The sequence below is a fragment of the Lucilia sericata genome, unplaced genomic scaffold, assembly GCF_015586225.1.
Source record: "Lucilia sericata isolate MDLA Ls3-8-SP2 unplaced genomic scaffold, ASM1558622v1 Contig000110F_arrow, whole genome shotgun sequence".
Taxonomy (NCBI): Eukaryota; Metazoa; Arthropoda; class Insecta; order Diptera; family Calliphoridae; genus Lucilia; species Lucilia sericata.
Genome location: NW_023994142.1, coordinates 452939 through 474462, shown reverse-complemented (window position 1 = coordinate 474462; position 21524 = coordinate 452939). Strand labels below are relative to the sequence as shown.

The window sequence follows — 21524 nt, the reverse complement described above, 5'->3', positions numbered from 1 at the left end:
ACACAGAAAGTTATTACGAAATTGAAAACAATATAAAATTTTCTCGTTAGAAAATAAATTTTCTTTGTGACAATTAATGAACAATAAAAAGTAGTGTTCGTAGGCATGAAAAGAAAAAAGTCTCCTAAAGTGGAAGGGTTTTCAGGAAAGAATTATTTGAAATCTATTTTCAGTTATCAACACTGTACAGTTTTCGCTTAATACAGATGCTACAAATCGAATACAGAAAAATTTAAAGCATCTTCAAGTTCTTCGAAGATTTAAATTATCGAGTTAGAAAAGTTCGAATCATAACACAATCTTGTATATATACTTATATACTTTCAGCTAATTTGAACCGACTCGTTTAAGTTCTTGTTAAAAACCATCACTTAGCAAATTTGATTTAATGAATGTTCATATAAAACTTCCAGATCAAGATATCCAATTACAATTTACATTTTATTTACAATAAAAATTACAAAAACAAACAATTCATCATAGACCATTGAAATTACAAATAATTTCATTACAGCATCTACTATTTGTCTTCCCAACTTTAAAATAAACGTATTGGCTTCATCTCTTATATAATTTGGTAATATTCAGGCCACTTTTTCTCTTAACGGGATAGTAAACAGTACAATAAAATTCAGACTCTTTTTTAAGGTTATGAAAAACCATTAAACGTTCATTGATTTCTGATTCAAGTTCTTGCAGCAACTGAGAAGGAAGTAAAAAGGTATTTAATTTAAAATTCAAATGAGAATCACAAAAACACAGATAAATTAAGAAAGATTTCTTAAATAATTTCAATTTCAAAGAAAATTAACACAAATTATAATATTTGAACAATTTGCTTACGAAATTGTATTTAAAACTTCTATTTCAGAATCTTGTTTTGAATACCCACCGAAATTTTATAGGGCTTGAACATATCTTCTAAAACATTTAGGCAATTCATGGCACAGACAAAGTCTTCATAACTATTTAAGCACACAGAACTTGAACCATCAGACTTGAGTGACGAAAGCATTGCCAAAATCTCTAAACCCTGACGGAATTCCTCATCAGCCTTCCAACGTTGACATATTTTCATATTAAACAACGAAGAATTAAGCAATAATTTTGTATTTGTAGCCGATGCCTTTAACAAGTTCAGCAGGCAGCGTATATGTTTTGGCATGGCTTCTAATTGCAGATCCACAGCTATTTCATCATTAACTTGTATACAACTATCTGTTTTTTCTATTAATGCTATGGTTGCAATCTCTTTTGTTTCCGATTTTAGTTCACATCCCACACTGACATCGATTTTATCGTTAACATCTGCTGTTGCTTCCATATTTTCCTCCAAATCTTCTCGTAAAGAATGAAAGCTACCATAGGATATGTTACGTTGCAGGACCTCAGATTGGTTGATGTCTAAATCAGAGGCATCTTGAAATATAGTGGGTTTTTGATCTTCAAAAAGCCATGACACCATACGATTAACTTTAAGATGTAAATTACTTATTCTTCCGCGAGTCATACGTTTTTTGGCAAAGCGTTTGCCTCTTCTTAGTTTACTAAAACTTTGTATTGCTTTTCTTTGATCTGTTTCCAAGGGTCTAGCTAGTTTTCTTAATTCTGAAGGTACTTCACATATAGCTTTCTTATGGGAACAAGAAGGCAATAGACTTTCATCTAACCGTATAGGTGGTATGAAAGCCATGCCCACTGTTATATTGATATCCGTTTCCTCTTGTTTAATTTCTTTATTAACAACATCCTCTGTTTTGATATCTTCTACTTTTACATTAAAATCTTCCAATGATTGATTGTTGGGAGTAGAAGTTGCTACCGGTTGTAGATTATCAGCGTGAAGTGTGAAATTATTCTCCTCATTTACTTTGTTATCCTCATTTGCATCGTTTGGTTGCTCCGATTTAATGTTTTCAGCCGTATGCTCATTTTCAGTTTTATTTCTAAAAGTTTCAAAATTATCATCATCATCATCGCTTACCTCTTCTTCTGGGGCATCGCCCTGTAGCAAAGTATCTGCTAACTTTTTAACATCCCGTGCTATAGTTTTGAACTGTTTTTGGGTGGGCAGCATGCGTTCACAGTCCTAAATGGTAAATGAAAATAATTACATTATAATTCCTATCATATGGCTAATAAAATCATTGTAATACTTACCCCCATATGCCTTAAAGCTTGACCCAAACCTTTACTGGCAGTTTTAAGGTCCTTAATATCTTCACGCTTAAAACGTTTTGAAGGTGAATCGCCCAACTCATCGGCCAGACTGTAGCCCTCTGAACGTTCCAAACGTTTTTCTAATTTTTGGCAGATTTCATCTTTAGTTCTGATCTCATCTGTCAAACAGCGTATTTTCTCTTCACTTTCACGCAAGGCTTTTTCCAAACTTTGTATTTGTAATTCGAGTGTGGCTACTTCTTCTCTAAGCTCACCATTGGTTACTTCTATATGAAGGAAATCTTTTTTAAGATCAAACATTTGGCCGCGCACACTTTCCAATTCTTTTTTGGCTTGACTTTCGGTTTCCTGTTGCAATTTGCGCATAAACGTCAACTCATCAATGAGACCTTTGTTGCGTTTCTTTTCATTCTCCAGAGCTTCGGTAAGAGGCTTTTGTTGCTCTCTAACTTGCTCGTGCTGTTCTTTGAAACGATCAAATTCAGATACCATTAATTGGTGATCTTCTTGTAGTTTTTGGTGATCTTTCGATACTCTTACCAAACAGGTCTTCAAACCTTGCTCAGCTTCTTCAAGTTGACAGATTTTCTCATTGGCCGAGCGAGCATCTTCTCTCAAACAGTCTTGCAATTTTTGTATCTTTTGCTTAAGGCACATTTCTTTAGCACGGTATTGCTCTTCACGTTCCTTGTATTCCCTTTCAAGATCCACCCAATGAGAATCGGCTGATTCCATGGCAGCATAATGTCGTGAATTAAGTTCTTTGATTTGATGTCTCAGACATTTGACTTCTTCCTTTAAGTACTGCAGTTCCCTTTCCTGGCAAATGCTGGTCTCGGAAGACTTCATGAAATCTTTATCGAAACCTCCAGCAGAGAAACGTGTGGGCGAACTTGTCAAATTCATGTTAGAGCCTTGGTTACCCATGGCCTCGTTGGTTGTTGTTGTCGTTATTGTTTGGGCGTTGGCAACTTGATAATTTTGATTTTGCACTTGAGCCAAAGTGCAATAGGTATTGCAAATCAGCAGCAATGGCAAAGTGCTGTGTAAAAATTCTAAATTCTCTTTGGCCTTCTGTTTGTCCTCTTCCAAATGACGTATTTGTGTCTCACTGGCAGCTAAATCGTCGCGTAATATAAAACACTCTGAGTGACAGTCTTTGTACTTGGCACTAAGTGCCTCTCTGGACATTTCCAGCTCAACGTTGCGTTGGCTTAGAATCTCCAACTCAACTTCTAGTCTCTGCAAACGAAGTCTGGTATCGTTTTCAGCTTCTTCAAATTCACACTTCTCCTCCTCGAGCGTGGAATTCTCACTCTCCAAAAATTCAACTCTATCTCTGAGTTCATTAACCTCCTTTTCGAGTAGAATTTCACGTTGCAAACGTTCGGCTAAACGTTTGGCTTGCACGTCACCAGAACTCTCATAGATGAGCACTTTGCTCTCGAGTACTTCGACGCGTTCTTTGTAATATTGCAGGCGTTTTTGATCGGTTAAATTTGAAGAGTTTTGTTGTTGTACAGGTACCTTTTTGGTGGGTGAATTGAAAATGTGATGTGGAGAATAAGATGAAATGCCAACACCGTCCTCAAAGTCAGTCTGTGTGCAAACGTTATTCTCACTGGCGTCGCTATAGAAGTCCGATTCTACAAATACACCACTCTCGCTAAGACTGTTCGTCTGCCAGGGTTGACAGCGTGCTTTACGTGGCGAATCTGTGGGTGTATTGTGCGGTGCGAGTTGATGGCTATTGCTGGGCGTATAAGGAGCTGAGCTGTTATAGGGCTGGACTGTGGCTACAATACGTGAAGGTGTGGTGGAGTTTGATGAATTGCTGGTGTTGACTTTCGTTGAGTTTAGACTGCTGCTATCGTATGTGGAACGGGCACTGTTTGTTGAGGCAGTAGATGCTGAACTGTAGTCCGATATACGCGATTTGACCTTTAATTTTAAAAAAATTGTATATAATTACTATAAAATATTTTAAATTGTTTTAGTGAAAGTTTTAAAATAAAATTTCGTTTACTATTAATTGATTTTAAAAGTAGAAATAGAAAATAAAAAGGAATGTCAAATTGGATTAGAGCTGTATAAATGTTTACTTACCAAATCCAAACTACTGGCCTCATCACTGGAAGAGGTGGCATTTAATGAGTTAGGTCCACTTCTGGGTGTTAAGGCATCCAACTGCTGCACCAAATTCAATACTTGCTGCAGACAATGCCTTTCATCTTCTTCTAGGGAGGATTTTTTCAAAAGATCTCCCAAACGTCTGCACAACTCTTCATTGGATATATCGATCAAGTCATCATGATGATGTTGACTTTGTGGCGATATTATACCCGAATCGAGTTGTATACTGGCATTTTGACTGGTATGACTGTTATTGCCGAATAACATTTCGAATGGATCGGGTTTATTACCAGCTCCCGGACAAGACCATAGATTTTGTGTATTATTGGCGACAGTGGTAGTTTGCATCGATTCGGAAGATTCTGATGTGGGATTTGTGTGGCTTTGAAGCGACCACTATAAGAAGAGAAAGGAAAATATTATAGAAAATTAAGATATTGATTTATTTAGAAAATGTTTATTAGGAAACCCTATTAAAATATTGCTAAATGTTAAGAAGCTTGTTATTCGATCAAATTCTTTTGGATGCACTTTTTCAAAAGGGAATTCACATATTCAAAGCTCTTACCATATAACTTCTTAGAAGTCAAATTGTATTACACCGATTATTACTCTATAGCTCTTCATATTCACTAGTTAGACACACAATTTTTCAAAAATATCTATGTCCACTATTAACAGATTTCACTGTAATTCTCTTAGCAATAAGAACATAATGTAAATTTTATATTTTCTATTATGAAATATTTCTTTAACGGTTTATAGATTTCAACTTTTTAAGTTATGCTGCAGTTTCAATTTAAAGAATTGCATTAAAAGTAACCGCTTTTTTCCACATTGTTCTCTGTTCATTACTGTTAACAACATTAATTACAAAAAGAATTATTTTAATTATTAATAACACAACGTAGAAAAAAATATATTCTTTTGTTTGTTTAATGGTAAAAACGAGTAAAATCCGCATGAGGAAATTTACAAATAATGGGAAATTAAAGAACTAAAAAAACAACTACTTCAGCAAACAAGGTGCTAATGGATTCTTGAGGGAGTTACAATTCTGTCATGTCAAATGAACATGTTTTAAACTAATGATAATAATAACTTAAGAAAGATTTTAATCTCAGCACTTTGAAAGTTTTTCTAACAATAAATTAACTATTTAAAAAAATTTGGAAAATTTTAAACAAAAAGTAAAACTTTCCAAATAAATTATAAACAATTAAAAATGTTATAAATATATAGACACAGACACCCATACTTGTGAATCTAAATGTATCTATGAGTAGTTAATAAATAAATATGCAGCCGTATGTGTATACGCTTGGTTAGTTTTAAACAGTTTTTTTCTTATATTTTTTCCAACTATTTCTTCTTCAAATTGTTACAACGCTTTGCTGGTGTTTTGCTTAAACTCTTGAGGCGATTATTTTTATTTTTAAATTATATTGAACTTTTTTTCGTAGTTTTTGTTTTAAAATTTTATTTATCTACAATATAAATAGAAAAAATTAAACTAAAGTGAAGTCTTCAAACTATAAATGTGAATTTTATTTCATTATTTTCAACTTCAATGGTTTTTAAGGTCTCTTTTGTTAGCAATACATTTTTCTTGCAATTAGTTTTTTTTTCAGAAAAAAATCACAAACAATTAAATTAGAACTGAAAGCAGGTTACTAAACATGCAAAATAATAGCAAAAAAAACAAATCAAAGAAAAATTTGAAATCATAAAATTTAGTTTTTCTTACTTTATTCGAAAAATTTACAAAAAACCGTTGATTTGCTTCTAAATGAAGTCATTTTGTATGACTAAATTTTTTAACATTTAAAAACATTTTTGCTGAACAAATCTACAACAGCGGGGGTTTAGTTATTTATAGGGGTTCAGAAAAAAACAAAATAAGTTTAAGCAAGAAGAACATTTTTTTGTTTAATCAACCTATAAACAATTAATAAAGACTTCAATAACTATTTTTTTCAAACATAATTCTAATTATGAATTCATAAGCAATAGCCAAATTATGCACAGTGGTTTAATAAGCCTCCAACAAATTAAAAAAAAATATTTTTTTAAAGAAACAAATTTGTTAAAGTTTTATTTTAAAATATTTATTATTCCTAAAACGTTGTAGCCATTAAGTCGCTTAAGATTTATTGAGTTAGAAAAACATTGTCTTTTTGTGAAAAAAAAAAAAAAAAAAAAAATAAAAATAAATTAATTTTAATTTCACGTTTAGGTAATATGAGCTCTAATGTTCTGTTTATAAACACTTGCAGATTTTTAAAATAACGGCAGTTTGAAAATTTCGATAGAATAGTTATATGCTACTTAATATTGGCAGCTGTTAGATTAGATTTTATGATTTTTTCCATCGGCTTGACTTTCATGATTTTAATGGGTATACTTCATATCGATAACAATGAAGTCAATAAATTTAATAAATTGAATATAGTAATATATTCAATATATGACTGTTTACTTAAACTCTATGGCAGAATGGGAAGAGAATCTAAGAACAGTTCTAGTTCAGTTCTAGTTCTAGCTCAGTTCTAGTTCAGTTCTAGTTCTAGTTCAGTTCAGTTCTAGTTCAGTTCTAATTCAGTTCTAGTTCAGTTCTAGTTCAGTTCTAGTTCAGTTCTAGTTCAGTTCTAGTTCAGTTCTAGTTCAGTTCTAGTTCAGTTCTAGCTCAGTTCTAGTTCAGTTCTAGTTCTAGTTCAGTTCTAGTTCAGTTCTAGTTCAGTTCTAGTTCAGTTCTAGTTCAGTTCTAGTTCAGTACTAGTTCAGTTCTAGTTCAGTTCTAGTTCAGTTCTAGTTCAGTTCTAGTTCAGTTCTAGTTCAGTTCTAGTTCAGTTCTAGTTCAGTTCTAGTTCAGTTCTAGTTCAGTTCTAGTTCAGTTCTAGTTCAGTTCTAGTTCAGTTCTAGTTCAGTTCTAGTTCAGTTCTAGTTCAGTTCTAGTTCAGTTCTAGTTCAGTTCTAGTTCAGTTCTAGTTCAGTTCTAGTTCAGTTCTAGTTCAGTTCTAGTTCAGTTCTAGTTCAGTTCTAGTTCAGTTCTAGTTCAGTTCTAGTTCAGTTCTAGTTCAGTTCTAGTTCAGTTCTAGTTCAGTTCTAGTTCAGTTCTAGTTCAGTTCTAGTTCAGTTCTAGTTCAGTTCTAGTTCAGTTCTAGTTCAGTTCTAGTTCAGTTCTAGTTCAGTTCTAGTTCAGTTCTAGTTCAGTTCTAGTTCAGTTCTAGTTCAGTTCTAGTTCATTTCTAGTTCAGTTCTAGTTCAGTTCTAGTTCAGTTCTAGTTCAGTTCTAGTTCAGTTCTAGTTCAGTTCTAGTTCAGTTCAGTTCTAGTTCAGTTCTAGTTCAGTTCTAGTTCAGTTCTAGTTCAGTTCTAGTTCAGTTCTAGTTCAGTTCTAGTTCAGTTCTACGTTCAGTTCTAGTTCAGTTCTAGTTCAGTTCTAGTTCAGTTCTAGTTCAGTTCTAGTTCAGTTCTAGTTCAGTTCTATTCAGTTCTAGTTCAGTTCTAGTTCATTTCTAGTTCAGTTCTACTTCAGTTTCTAGTTCAGTTCTAGTTCAGTTTAGTCAGTCTAGTTCAGTTCTAGTTCAGTTCTAGTTCAGTCTAGTTCAGTTCTAGTTCAGTTCTAGTTCAGTTCTAGTTCAGTGTCGAGTTCAGTTCTAGTTCAGTCTAGTTCAGTTCTAGTTCAGTTCTAGTTCAGTTCTAGTTCAGTTCTAGTTCAGTTCTAGTTCAGTTCTAGTTCAGTTCTAGTTCAGTTCTAGTTCAGTTGTTCTAGTTCAGTTCTGTCTAGTTCAGTTCTAGTTCAGTTTAGTTCAGTTTTCTAGTTCAGTTCTAGCTTCAGTTCTAGTTCAGTTCTAGTTCAGTTCTAGTTGTCCAGTTCTAGTTCAGTTCTAGTTCAGTTCTAGTTCAGTTCTAGTTCAGTTCTGGTCAGCTTCTAGTTCAGTTCTAGTTCAGTTCTAGTTCAGTCTAGTTCAGTTCTAGTTCAGTTTAGTTCAGTTCTAGTTCAGTCTAGTTCAGTTCTAGTTCAGTTCTAGTTCAGTTCTAGTTCAGTTCTAGTTCAGTTCTAGTTCAGTTCTAGTTCCAGTTCTAGTTCAGTTCTAGTTCATTCTAGTTCAGTTCTAGTTCAGTCTAGTTCAGTTCTAGTTCAGTTCTAGTTCAGTTCTAGTTCAGGTCTAGTTCAATTCTAGTTCACTTCTAGTTCACTTCTAGTTCAGTTCTAGTTCAGTTCTATTTTAGTTCTAGTTTAGTTCTAGTTCAGTTCTAGTTCAGTTCTAATTAGGAGCTTAAATGGCTTTTACTTCTAGTTGAGTTTGCTTAAATAAGTAGTTTGGGCATTCAAAACATATAAAAGCGATTTTAACAAATTACTTTAAAAAATCATGCCTTCAGGACACATATTTAAAAACATTAAAGGAACTTTCAACTTTCCATGAAAAATATAATTTCTTATTTTTTAGTAGCAAAAACATAAAAGATCATATTCTAACTTAAACAACTCGCTAAAGCCTACAATTATTTGCAGCCCTTCCAGCTTAATTTTATGAATATTTAAATGGTAATTTAAAACAACAAAAAAGTAATAAAAATATAAACGCCATGTTTTATTTTAACAACATTTATCTTCATTAATCTTAGCGACAAAAGACAAATTGCAGGGTTTTTTCATTGTTAATAAATGTCACATAAAATATTAATAAAAATGTAAAAATATTAATAAAAACAAAAATTAAATAACTAGTTTTTAATTATAAAACAAAATATTTTTTAAACAAACACTAGAATATTAATCTCGCATTTAACTTAAAAACTCACAAAATTGTTTAAAATATTATTGAATTTTTGTTGCAAAAAATTACCATCAAGATTTTTTTTAATTGTTTGAAAAAAATTTTGAGTTCGTAACAATTACAATTGACATCAACATGATTACTTTTGTTGTTGTCGTTGTTTTGTTTGTGCAATTTACTGAATAATATTTATTAGATTCTAGTGTTGATTTATGGTCAGCGATTTTATTATTTAAATGAATATTTATAGTTTGATTGAGCTGGTTGGACAACAATAATATAGAAACCGAAATAAAAAAATAATAAAAAATAATATGTATGAATAAAATAACGTATTCATTTGCATAATAACGTAAATAATTTTTATATTTAAACAAACACATGTTTGTGAGAATGTGTTTTAAAGTAGCAAATTTTATTATTTTAGTTTTGTTTGTTAGAAGTTTGAATTGAAAAGAATAGCTATTATACCCTACAATAAAAAAATAAACAATAATAGCTTAAAAAATGCAATTAATTGTTGAGTTTTTTCGGTAGTTTATAATAAACAAATTTTAACGGGGGCAGATTTAAAGGTTTTTATGAAATAAATACAAAATGTCTGTAATTAATTTTTGCAAACATTTTGTTTCAAGTCGACCCAAACCTTAATGTTAGTATTTAAATTTGTTAATTAACATGTTTTTGATTAGTAACAAAAAGAGGCAGCACACAATAAACTTGCAGTTTCATTTGCAGTTTGGATTGCTTACCTCGACGAATAAAACAGTAGCGTATTAAATAAGAAAATATTTCAAGAAAAAACTTAAAGATAACCAATGCACTTTTTAAGCTGTTAAGAGTAGACTAACTTAATTTAATCCCCTTAAAAATTTAAGTAGTCTGCGGATCTGATATGTGCTTTTTCTATCAAGATTTATACATACTTTGTATAAATAATATTCAATTTTTCCATTGCCATATATTTTTTTTTTGTATGCTTATGAAATAATCTTGATATAATTATCAAGTATTATTGATTTAATGAATTTATTAATACAGATTTATATGAATTTAGAAGATTATTGCATTTTGGGTGTGGATATTAAATAATTAAATCCGTCATAGTCAGTCGAGTGCATGCACAATGACTCAACTTACATGTTCTATGCTAAAAAGTTACATAAATGTTTAAAATAACAAAACAAAAGACTTAAGGCAGGAAATTGAATAATAACTGAACTAGAACTAAACTAGAATGAACTAGAACTGAACTAGAACTGAACTAGAACTGAACTAGAACTGAACTAGAACTGAACTAGAACTGGAACTAGAACTGAACTAGAACTGAACTAGAACTGAACTAGAACTGAACTAGAACTGAACTAGAACTGAACTAGAACTGAACTAGAACTGAACTAGAACTGAACTAGAACTGAACTAGAACTGAACTAGAACTGAACTAGAACTGAACTAGAACTGAACTAGAACTGAACTAGACACTGAACTAGAACTGAACTAGAACTGAACTAGAACTGAACTAGAACTGAACTAGAACTGAACTAGAACTGAACTAGACTAACTAGAACTGAACTAGAACTGAACTAGAACTGAACTAGAACTGAACTAGAACTGAACTAGAACTGAACTGAACTAGAACTGAACTAGAACTGAACTAGAACTGAACTAGAACTGAACTAGAACTGAACTAGAACTGAACTGAACTAGAACTGAACTAGAACTGAACTAGAACTGAACTAGAACTGAACTAGAACTGAACTAGAACTGAACTAGAACTGAACTAGAACTGAACTAGAACTGAACTAGAACTGAACTAGAACTGAACTAGAACTGAACTAGAACTGAACTAGAACTGAACTAAAACTGAACTAGAACTGAACTAGAACTGAACTAGAACTGAACTAGAACTGAACTAGAACTGAACTAGAACTGAACTAGAAATGAATTAGAACTGAACTAGAACTGAACTAGAACTGAACTAGAACTGAACTAGAACTGAACTAGAACTGAACTAGAACTGAACTAGGCCTGAACTAGAACTGGACCTGATCTATTTAAAGTAGTCTCATTTTCCATTACAGAAATATCTTTTTCTCCTACCCAACACTAATTTATATTATTATATTTATATTCGTTATGGTGTTAGAAAAATTAATAATATCGCAAGATTGACACATTAAATCCATGTTTTTTTGCACGTCTAACTCATCGCCTTTGCGATCTAGTAGAAGAATCAAAGTCATGGTAATTTATGGAAATAAATAATAAAAGTATGAGAAGACTAGACTAGAAGTGTAACAGAAACAGATACACAGGCAACATAAAATTAATATGTTTATTATAATTAATAACAATATCAACATTATTATTACTCAGTCACAGTAAGATTATAATAATAGAGTTCTAAAAAATCTCTCACTTAATTGTGTTATGAGGTTAAGAATATAAAACTTTTATATTTAAACTAAAATTAAAATTAAAGTACAAATGCTTGAGGCTATAATTTGCATACTATAAAGGGAGTTACTAAAAGTTAAAGCAAATATTTAATAAAAAGAATAAAAAAAATAAACAAATTTAAGTGTGATTTAATCTTAATAACACATAAAGTATTTGTTTAAATTATTTATGCAAAGAATTTCTTTTTAGCACTTACTAAACAAATAAAATCATCATCACACAACATTTCGTTCATTCTATCTGTAACTTTTTGTTTAATACTGTTGAATGTATTCCAAGTGGGTGTTACCGATTATGGAGATGTTTTCTTTTTTTATTGAAATCAGATAATATTTTTTAATTCAGATGATTTCAGATTTTTATAAGCAGGTGCTTCATTTGTAGCTTTTTTTTAATTTAACTAAGAAATTACGTAATTTTCTGTTTCTTTTAATGATTCCTTAACATTTACAAAAATTTTTCTTAATTGGCAAAAAATTTTTGAAAGCTATAGGTTTCACAAGCAAACTTTCCTACCAACTGTGGTTTTGGCAAATATTACTTTGACATTTTTTCGTTAAAGTTTTTTGTTAAACAATTTTTGTATTTTTTGTTTAATTAGCTAAACAATTAAAACCTGTTTGGGTTTAATTCACTATTGTTTCATTTCTTTTCTTCGTTTTAATCAAAGCTTTAAAATTTAAAATATTTAATTAAAATTTCTATTTATGAAATGAATTTTAAACATATTTTTTAATATTTGTTTCGTTTTTTCTTTATTTTTTGCTAACATTTAGATTTTCTTTAATTTTTTGCTTATTTAACATTTTAATTGTTTCTAAACACACTTATTTTGTTGTCGTTGAGTTTTTTGTTTCAAACAAATATTTCCAGTTTTTGTAATTTGAATATTTTTATCTTTGGCCAAATTAAACTTTACTTTTGTTGGTAATTTTGTTTGCAGTTTTTTTTTTATATTGAGACGTGTTAAAATTATTATTTTTATGCCTTTAGTTTTCTTTCAATTTGAAATTTAACCGTTTTTTTCTTGTGCTTCTTCGTCTTTGCTAAACACTCCGTTAGTTTGGCGCAAGCGCTGTTTGTAAAATTCACGTTCATACTAAACAATAACAAATTCAAAACTAAAACCGAAAAAAATATTGTGGAGTTAGAGTGTAAAAAAAAAACAATAGCAATAGCGCAAAATAAAAAAAGAACAAAAACAGCAACAACAATCACAAAATTAACAGAATGAAAGAAAAATTCATTCATGTGTTTTTGAACTGGCAGCAGCAGTGTGTTAACTTTAGCGACTTTTAACACATATATTTTACTCCTCAACAAAGCTAGTTTTTCCTCTTTGTAAGCTGGATCGATTGGAAACTTGAACTAGAACTGAACTAGAACTAGAACTGAACTAGAACTAGAATGATCTAGAACTGAACTAGAACTGAACTTGAACTGAACTAGAACTGAACTAGAACTGAACTAGAACTGAACTAGAACTGAACTAGAACAGAACTAGAACAGAACTAGAACTGAACTAGAACTGAACTAGAACTGAACTAGAACTGAACAGAACTGAACTAGAACTGAACTGGAACTGAAGTAACTGAACTAGAACTGAACTAGAACTGAACTAGAACTGAACTAGAACTGAACTAGAACTGAACTAGAACTGAACTAGAACTGAACTAGAACTGAACCTAGAACTGAACTAGAACTGAACTAGAACTGAACTAGAACTAGAACTGAACTAGAACTGAACTAGAACTGAACTAGAACTGAACTAGAACTGAACTAGAACTGAACTAGAACTGAACTAGAACTGAACTAGAACTGAACTAGAACTGAACTAGAACTGAACTAGAACTGAACTAGAACTGAACTAGAACTGAACTAGAACTGAACTAGAACTGAACTAGAACTGAACTAGAACTGAACTAGAACTGAACTAGAACTGAACTAGAAATATAAATAAAGATCTTGATAATAAATACATGAGGATATCGAAAAAGTAATTCATCAAATATCTTACAACTTCCAAATTTTGACTTGATTTAAATCTTAAAATTATCCACATACAAGTGCTTTTTGATTCGTTAAAAGTAGCCATCATTTACTGCAGACCTAAACAAAATAATATTTGCAAACAAAAGAGATTGAAAGAGAAGTTTGTTGAAGCTAAGAGTACAGAGAGCAATAACTAATTTATTACTCGACATCAAATTATTTGCACAATCAATACTATTTAAAGATTTTTTTCAAACAAGATTTCGAATTAATTTGCAAATTAAAATTTATTTTTAAAATTGTTATCTTTATTTATATTTTCTACATATCGAGACGTTTTGTTTTATTTAGTAACAAACTAAATAAGTTGGTGTTTTGTTTTCAAAAGATTAAAAAACTTCCCACAATTTTAACTATTTTAACTCATACTATAAATGACGATTGTTCTACATAAATGGTCATTAAAAAAAAAAAAAAACTAATAATAATGACAAAGAAAAAACTAACCACAAATAAATTGTTTAACATACAAAAAAACAAAAAAAAAAAAAAAACTATAAACAATTTTACACAAACTTAAGGCACATATTCTATTCATAAGTTTTTTAAGAATTAGCAAAAGTTGTTGTAAAAGGGCTTAAGAGACAATTACAAAAAATTACTAAGCAAGGTTTTTGTAGGATAAACAACCTTGAATTTTGTTTAAATGAGTTTGGCAAGCTATAGTTTTTTATGGCTGAAGTGGTTCATAAGGCCTTTTTAACATATTAAATCTATTTCCAAACCTATATGTTAAATATAGAAAACCCTGCCTTAAAAAGTCATTGTTAGTTTTTGCAAACATATTTTTGTATTTCTTACAATTGCGCGCCAAAATGGTTTTACAATTTGTTTGTGGATTTGTTGTAGCGAAATACTTTTGATATTCTTTAATGACTCATAATAAATATAAGGCTTTGTTTTTGTTGCCTTTTCTGCTAAACAATCTAGCTTAACAATTTGCACGTGCATTTATGTATCTTTTTAAAATTTAAACATCTAAAATGCGTGGTTGCTGTTTCAATTTAATGTTAAAGTTTTGTTTAAATTTATGGCTTAACAAACAAATTTGGAGATAAACACATTTTTATAGATAGTGTCATCACATTAATTAAATTGTGTTAATAATATTGTTTTGTTTACTTCATTTGTTTTTCTAATAATATAAAGTGTAGGTGGGGAATAGGTTGCTTAAAAAGAAGACTGTGAATGGCAAAATATTTCGAAAAAAAACGTAAATTTTTGGGGATTTCAAAAATTAACGTATTATTTGTATAAAAACAATAGCTATTAGTCAAGAATTTTGTATTAAAATACAATAAAAACAACATTTTATTAAGAACATGTCTGTAACATAAACAAAACAAAAGACTTAAGAAACAAACTTTTGTGGTATGAGATTAATAATTTTTTATGTAAAATGTTTGCAAAATCTAATTAAATACAAAAATGTGTGAAAATAAAAAAAAACAAATGCAAATAATAATTCCATAAAGCTATTGAACTGAAACTGGTAGCATGTTGTACAAACAAACATTTATATGTGGCGTCAAATAAATAAATGAATGAATGAACAAAAGTCCACTATATATTTTTTTATATTGAGTCATAGGCTAAAATTCACGATTTTTTCTAAACAACAAAAAACAACAACTTGTCTTTAGTGACATATTATATTAGATTTATGAACTGCTATAAGCCAGTTATAAAAATAAAAATTAAATTGTCTCAATTTTCCAGCAAAATGCTTTACCGTTAAAAAATTTAACTTTGCAAAAATTGTAATCAAAATTTTTAATTCCACAGAGAAATCAATAAATTTTAAATAAAAACCTATAAATAAAAACACGCCCTTTTTTAAATAAAATATCTCTAGTGTTTGACATTTTTGCTTTCCCTTGCTCAAAATGTAATGTTTCTTTAATAGTTTTTATTTCTTTTAGACAATTTCATATTAATGGTAAATTAAGAAATATTAATAAATAAATGGCTTTTAGTGCTATTTAACCTATGACCTTTTTGTTTTATGTTAAAAAATAGTCGGTTTTTAACATTACTTCAAAACTAAACTATTTCAATCACGTTTTATAATAACAAAAACCTGCTTAATTTTTTTTATTAGACACTCTTTTCAAAACTTAGAGGAGGTTTTCATTTTATTGATTTTGTTTCTACTTTAAGTTTATTTTTATTTTTCTTCATGCAAATCTTTTTTTTATTTATTTAAAAACGTGACTTTGTGCAAAAAAAATAAAACAAAGATGATTGCTAACGAAATGTTGATTATGATTTAGATATATTCTTTACAAAAATTATGTTAGAAAGAGGAAAAAATATATATAGACATTTATATTTCTGCCAATAAGAAAACAATTTATACAAATTATAAAGTTTTAAAAAGAAAAGCTTTGGTCTTACTACTTTTTTTCACAAAAGACATTTTATTCCGAAATTCTAAATGAAAAATCTCTATTTGTGAAAAAGCTTTTTTTGTGGAAGCTTTTATTTACAAGGTTTTTGAGCCTCGTATGAAAAAATAGCCTTTTCAAAAAGCTTAATTCTGTTCAGTACTAGTTCAGTTCTAGTTCATTTCTTGTTCAGTTCTAGTTCAGTTCTAGTTCAGTTCTAGTTCAGTTCTAGTTCAGTTCTAGTTCAGTTCTAGTCTTAGTTCAGTTCTAGGTTCAGTTCTAGTTCAGTTCTAGTTCAGTTTCTAGTTCAGTTCTAGTTCAGTTCTAGTTCAGTTCTAGTTCAGTTCTAGTTCAGTCTAGTTCAGTTCTAGTTCAGTTTCTAGTTCAGTTTAGTTCAGTTCTAGTTCTAGTTCTAGTTCGTTCTAGTTCAGTTCTAGTTCAGTTCTAGTCTAGTTCAGTTCTAGTTCAGTTCTAGTTCAGTTCTAGTTCAGTTCTAGTTCAGTTCTAGTTCAGTTCTAGTTCAGTTCTAGTTCAGTTCTAGTTCAGTTTCTAGTTCAGTTCTAGTTCAGTTCTTAGTTCCGTTCTAGTAGTCTAGTGGTCAGTTCTAGTTCAGTTCTAGTTTCAGTTCTAGTTCAGTTGCTCGTTAGTTTCTAGTTCAGTTCTAGTTCAGTTCTAGTTCAGTTCTAGTTCAGTTAGTTCAGTTCTAGTTCAGTCTAGTTCAGTTCTAGTTCATTTCTAGTTCAGTTCTAGTTTACAGTTCTAGTTCAGTTCTTAGTATCAGTTCTTTTAGTCAGTTCTAGGTTCAGTTCTAGTTCCGTTCTAGTTCAGTTCTAGTTCATTCTCGTCAGTTCTAGTTCAGTTCTAGTTTTCATTTCTCATTTTCAGTTCTATTTTTCAGTTCCTTCGTTCAGTTCTAGTTCAGTTCTAGTTCAGTTCTAGTTCAGTCTAGTTCAGTTCTAGTTCAGTTCTAGTTCTAGTTTCTAGTTCAGTTCTAGTTCAGTTCTAGTTCAGTTTCTAGTTCCGTTCCTAGTTTCAGTTCTAGTTCAGTTCTAGTTCAGTTCTAGTTCAGTTCTAGTTCTAGTTCTAGTTCAGTTCTAGTTCAGTTCAGTTTAGTTCAGTTCTAGTTCAGTTCTAGTTCAGTTCTAGTTCAGTTCTAGTTCCGTTCTACGTTCAGTTCTAGTTCAGTTCTAGTTCAGTTCTAGTTCAGTTTCTAGTTCAGTTCTAGTTCAGTTCTAGTTCAGTTCTAGTTCAGTTCTAGTTCAGTTCTAGTTAGTTCTAGTCAGTTCTAGTTCATTTCTAGTTCAGTTCTAGTTCAGTTCTAGTTCAGTTCTAGTTCAGTTCTAGTTCAGTTCTAGTTCAGTTATCAGTTCTAGTTCAGTCTAGTTCGGTCTAGTTCAGTTCTAGTTCAGTTCTAGTCAGTTCTAGTTCAGTTCTAGTTCAGTTCTAGTTCAGTTCTAGTTCAGTTCCTAGTTCAGTTAGTTCAGTTTCTAGTCAGTTCTAGTTCAGTTCTAGTTCAGTTCTAGTTCAGTTCTAGTTCAGTTCTAGTTCAGTTCTAGTTCACGTTATAGTTCAGTTCAGTTCAGTTTCTAGTTCAGTTCAGTTCTAGTTCAGTTCTAGTTCAGTTCTAGTTCAGTTCTAGTTCAGTTCTAGTTCAGTTCTAGTTCAGTTCTAGTTCAGTTCTAGTTCAGTTCTAGTTCAGTTCTAGTTCAGTTTCTAGTTCAGTTCTAGTTCAGTTCTAGTTCAGTTCTAGTTCAGTTCTAGTTCAGTTCTAGTTCAGTTCTAGTTCAGTTCTAGTTCAGTTCTAGTTCAGTTCTAGTTCAGTTCTAGTTCAGTTCTAGTTCAGTTCTAGTTCAGTTCTAGTTCAGTTCTAGTTCAGTTCTAGTTCAGTTCTAGTTCAGTTCTAGTTCAGTTCTAGTTCAGTTCAGTTCTAGTTCAGTTCAGTTCAGTTCTAGTTCAGTTCTAGTTCAGTTCTAGTTCGTTAGTTCTAGTTCTAGTTCAGTTCTAGTTCAGTTTTCATTGCGAACGGTCGAGTAATTAGTAAGCTCCTACAAAGTCTTAAATTTTTACGGTATTAACGTGTTAATTATACACAATAAACACATATTTTACTAAAGAAAATAATTTTCTACAATTTTGTTATAAAAACTGCATAATATTTATTAAAACTATTGTGTTATTTGTGATATAAAAAAAACAAAAAAAACAAAATACATAAAATATTTACAAACTTAAAAACTAAAAGAAAATAAAGCACGAAAAGAAGATAAAAAAATGAGTCTCTGTGGACAATGTAGTACAGATCTACCAACAAAATTTGTGAAATGCTATGAGTGTAACTCTCAATATCATTTTTCCACTTGCTGTCCTCTATCAGAGAAAACTTATGGAACAATGACCACTGAGAAGAGAGCCGATTGGAGATGTCATAAGTGTAAACCACGTAAGGGATCTACTAGCAGCAACATCCCTTACCAATCTATTGTATATGATGGCCCTGTACAAGCAAATCAAAAACAGCAAAGAGATGAAGAACAAGAAGAAAATGATGAGGTGAAACGCTTTAAAAACTCTCTATCATTGACCGATGTAATTAATAGTGTTTCCATGGTTAAAAGTGATATAAGAGAACTAAAATCAGACGTTTCTTCCATGAAATCTGATATAAATGAGATAAAGCCCGTGAGAGTTGACATTAATGACATCAAAAAAACAATGCAAGAGTTGGCTAAACAATGTGTGAAAACAATGCTCAAATGAATCACAATTCCAAAAACAGCTTATCACAACAATTACAAACTCAATCAACCGCTCTTACAAATCAAGTAAGTTGAACTATGTGAAAGCAATAAGGAAAAAACGAAACGAATTACTGGAGATGGGTAAACAAATCAATGAGATGGAACAAACGAATGCTAAATAAAACTATAGAAATAAAAAACATAACCAAGGAAAACATACACCCGAGGAAGTTGTAACCAGTTAGTATCAGTTAGTCAAGTTGCCTAGTTCAGTTCTAGTTCAGGTTCTAGTGTCAGTTCTAGTTCAGTCTAGTTCAGTTCTAGTTCAGTTCTAGTTCAGTTCTAGTTCAGTTCTAGTTCAGTTCTAGTTCAGTTCTAGTTCAGTTCTAGTTCAGTTCTAGTTCAGTTCTAGTTCAGTTCTAGTTCAGTTCTAGTTCAGTTCTAGTTCAGTTCTAGTTCAGTTCTAGTTCAGTTCTAGTTCAGTTCTAGTTCAGTTCTAGTTCAGTTCTAGTTCAGTTCTAGTTCAGTTCTAGTTCAGTTCTAGTTCAGTTCTAGTTCAGTTCTAGTTCAGTTCTAGTTCAGTTCTAGTTCAGTTCTAGTTCAGTTCTAGTTCAGTTCTAGTTCAGTTCTAGTTCAGTTCTAGTTCAGTTCTAAGTTCAGTTCAGTTCTAGTTCAGTTCTAGTTCAGTTCTAGTTCAGTTCTAGTTCAGTTCTAGTTCAGTTCTAGTTCAGTTCTAGTTCAGTTCTAGTTCAGTTCTAGTTTCAGTTCTAGTTCAGTTCTAGTTCAGTTCTAGTTCAGTTCTAGTTCAGTTCTAGTTCAGTTCTAGTTCAGTTCTAGTTCAGTTCTAGTTCAGTTCTAGTTCAGTTCTAGTTCAGTTCTAGTTCAGTTCTAGTTCAGTTCTAGTTCAGTTCTAGTTCAGTTCTAGTTCAGTTCTAGTTCAGTTCTAGTTCAGTTCTAGTTCAGTTTAGTTTCTAGTTCAGTTCTAGTTCAGTTCTAGTTCAGTTCTAGTTCAGTTCTAGTTCAGTTCTAGTTCAGTTCTAGTTCAGTTCTAGTTCAGTTCTAGTTCAGTTCTAGTTCAGTTCTAGTTCAGTTCTAGTTCAGTTCTAGTTCAGTTCTAGTTCAGTTCTAGTTCAGTTCTAGTTCAGTTCTAGTTCAGTTCTAGTTCAGTTCTAGTTCAGTTCTAGTTCAGTTCTAGTTCAGTTCAGTTCTAGTTCACTTCTAGTTCAGTTCTAGTTCAGATATCAGCTTGAAAAACCTCCCATTTTCGATGTTATATAACATGTTATGCTATCTGAAGGTCTTGTATATAGGATTTAAACTGAAGGCTTAACAACCCCTGGCATAGAAGAAAACGCTTTTAAGTCAAGGCCTTGAACAGGAACTGTTGCTTATAATTTTGTGCATAAAGAATTTTTAGTCATTTGGAAAAATATTTTAAAAATTCTTTAATAATAACAAAAACATAAATCTTATAAACAATTTAAAATTAAATGACTGTGTAATTTGTTTATTTTGTTGAAAAGTAATTTAACATAATAAACAAAAGACAAAATTAATGTTAAATATTAATAAAATACTGCTAAATCTGTTACAACTCTCGTTGCCCACTGTTATTAACATTAAAATGGCAATAGATTTTTCTTCTTCAACTTGTTTAAAATTTCAAAATCTAAAGCATACTTTATAGAGTTTTTAAAATAAAAACCACTATTAAAACAAAGCCTACTTTAGGCATTTAAAGAATAATTTAAGAAAATTGTAAAACACACACTTACCTTATCATTAGTCTCTTCCAATTCGAGTATTCTAAATTCTAGTAATTCATTTTGTTCACGCAAATCATTGGCCTCGGCCTGTAATTCATGCTCCTGTTCCTCCAAATATTTAATGCGTTCCATTAATTGTGGTATTTTGGTGTTGTTAGCACTCTGACAAAGAAATAAGGAAAAACATCAATAAACAATTAAAATAACACTTTTTTTTGAAAAAGTTATATGATTAATTTACCTCCATGGCATTGGTTTCCAATTCGATAATTTGTTCCTTGGCTATATTGAGTTCTTGTTTCAGTTGTTCATTTTGTTTTTGCAATAAGTCAACTTCTTTCTGTAGCTTCTCTATATCATTGGTATAGCTGCGCATCTATTATTAAGAAGACAAGAAAATGAAATATTTTAGCTTTTTGCGGCTTAAAAAAATATAAATATTTAGTTAAAAAAAGAAAATAAACTATTTTTATAACACTTGTACTTGTTAAGATTCCTGTATATTTTGAATTAAAACTTCCTTGGGCAGTTTGGTCAAGAGACCATAAAAATGGTCATTAGCAATATGAGTGTGAAACCACCTTCAATGTTAAAGTTAAGAAAAACAAAATTTTTATTTTTCTGCTTAAGTCTAAAATATTATTGTAATACGTTTGTCGGCAGCTATAAAAAAAAAACATGATTTCAACAAAAAGGATGCTTTAAAGCAAAAACAACGAGTCGAGGTATAAAGAAAACCATTTAGCCAAAGGTAACTAAGTTACGCCTTTGGGTTTGTGTGCTGAACTTTTATCATTTGTTTTACCATCTTGGCTGCAGTTGTACATATTTTTATTGTTATTGTTCATGGCAGACAAAATGCCAAAGACCTCAAAGCCATTGCAGCTAGTAGCTACTAGCATTGTCACTAAAAAGGTCTCTCTATGACAGGAGAGTTACACTAGGCTTATTGTACACTAGCATCTACTTGGATACCCACATTCGTTACATACAAATATTGCTAACATACATCTGAATAAAA

The 21524-nt window shown here is 30.8% G+C and overlaps 1 protein-coding gene across 2 annotated transcripts in view; it reads right to left on the bottom strand.

Moving 5' to 3' along the window:
* The window catches only part of LOC119600302 (putative uncharacterized protein DDB_G0267840), a 137714-nt gene that overhangs the window by 2149 nt on the left and 114041 nt on the right, over positions 1-21524 (bottom strand). For both annotated transcript variants that reach the window (XM_037950455.1, XM_037950456.1), the window contains 5 exons: positions 20745-20879; positions 20513-20665; positions 4288-4710; positions 2161-4122; positions 1985-2089 (listed from right to left, as the gene is read on the bottom strand). In XM_037950455.1, the coding sequence (XP_037806383.1) occupies positions 1985-2089; positions 2161-4122; positions 4288-4710; positions 20513-20665; positions 20745-20879 (2778 nt within the window). The remainder of the gene's footprint in view (positions 1-1984; positions 2090-2160; positions 4123-4287; positions 4711-20512; positions 20666-20744; positions 20880-21524) is intronic.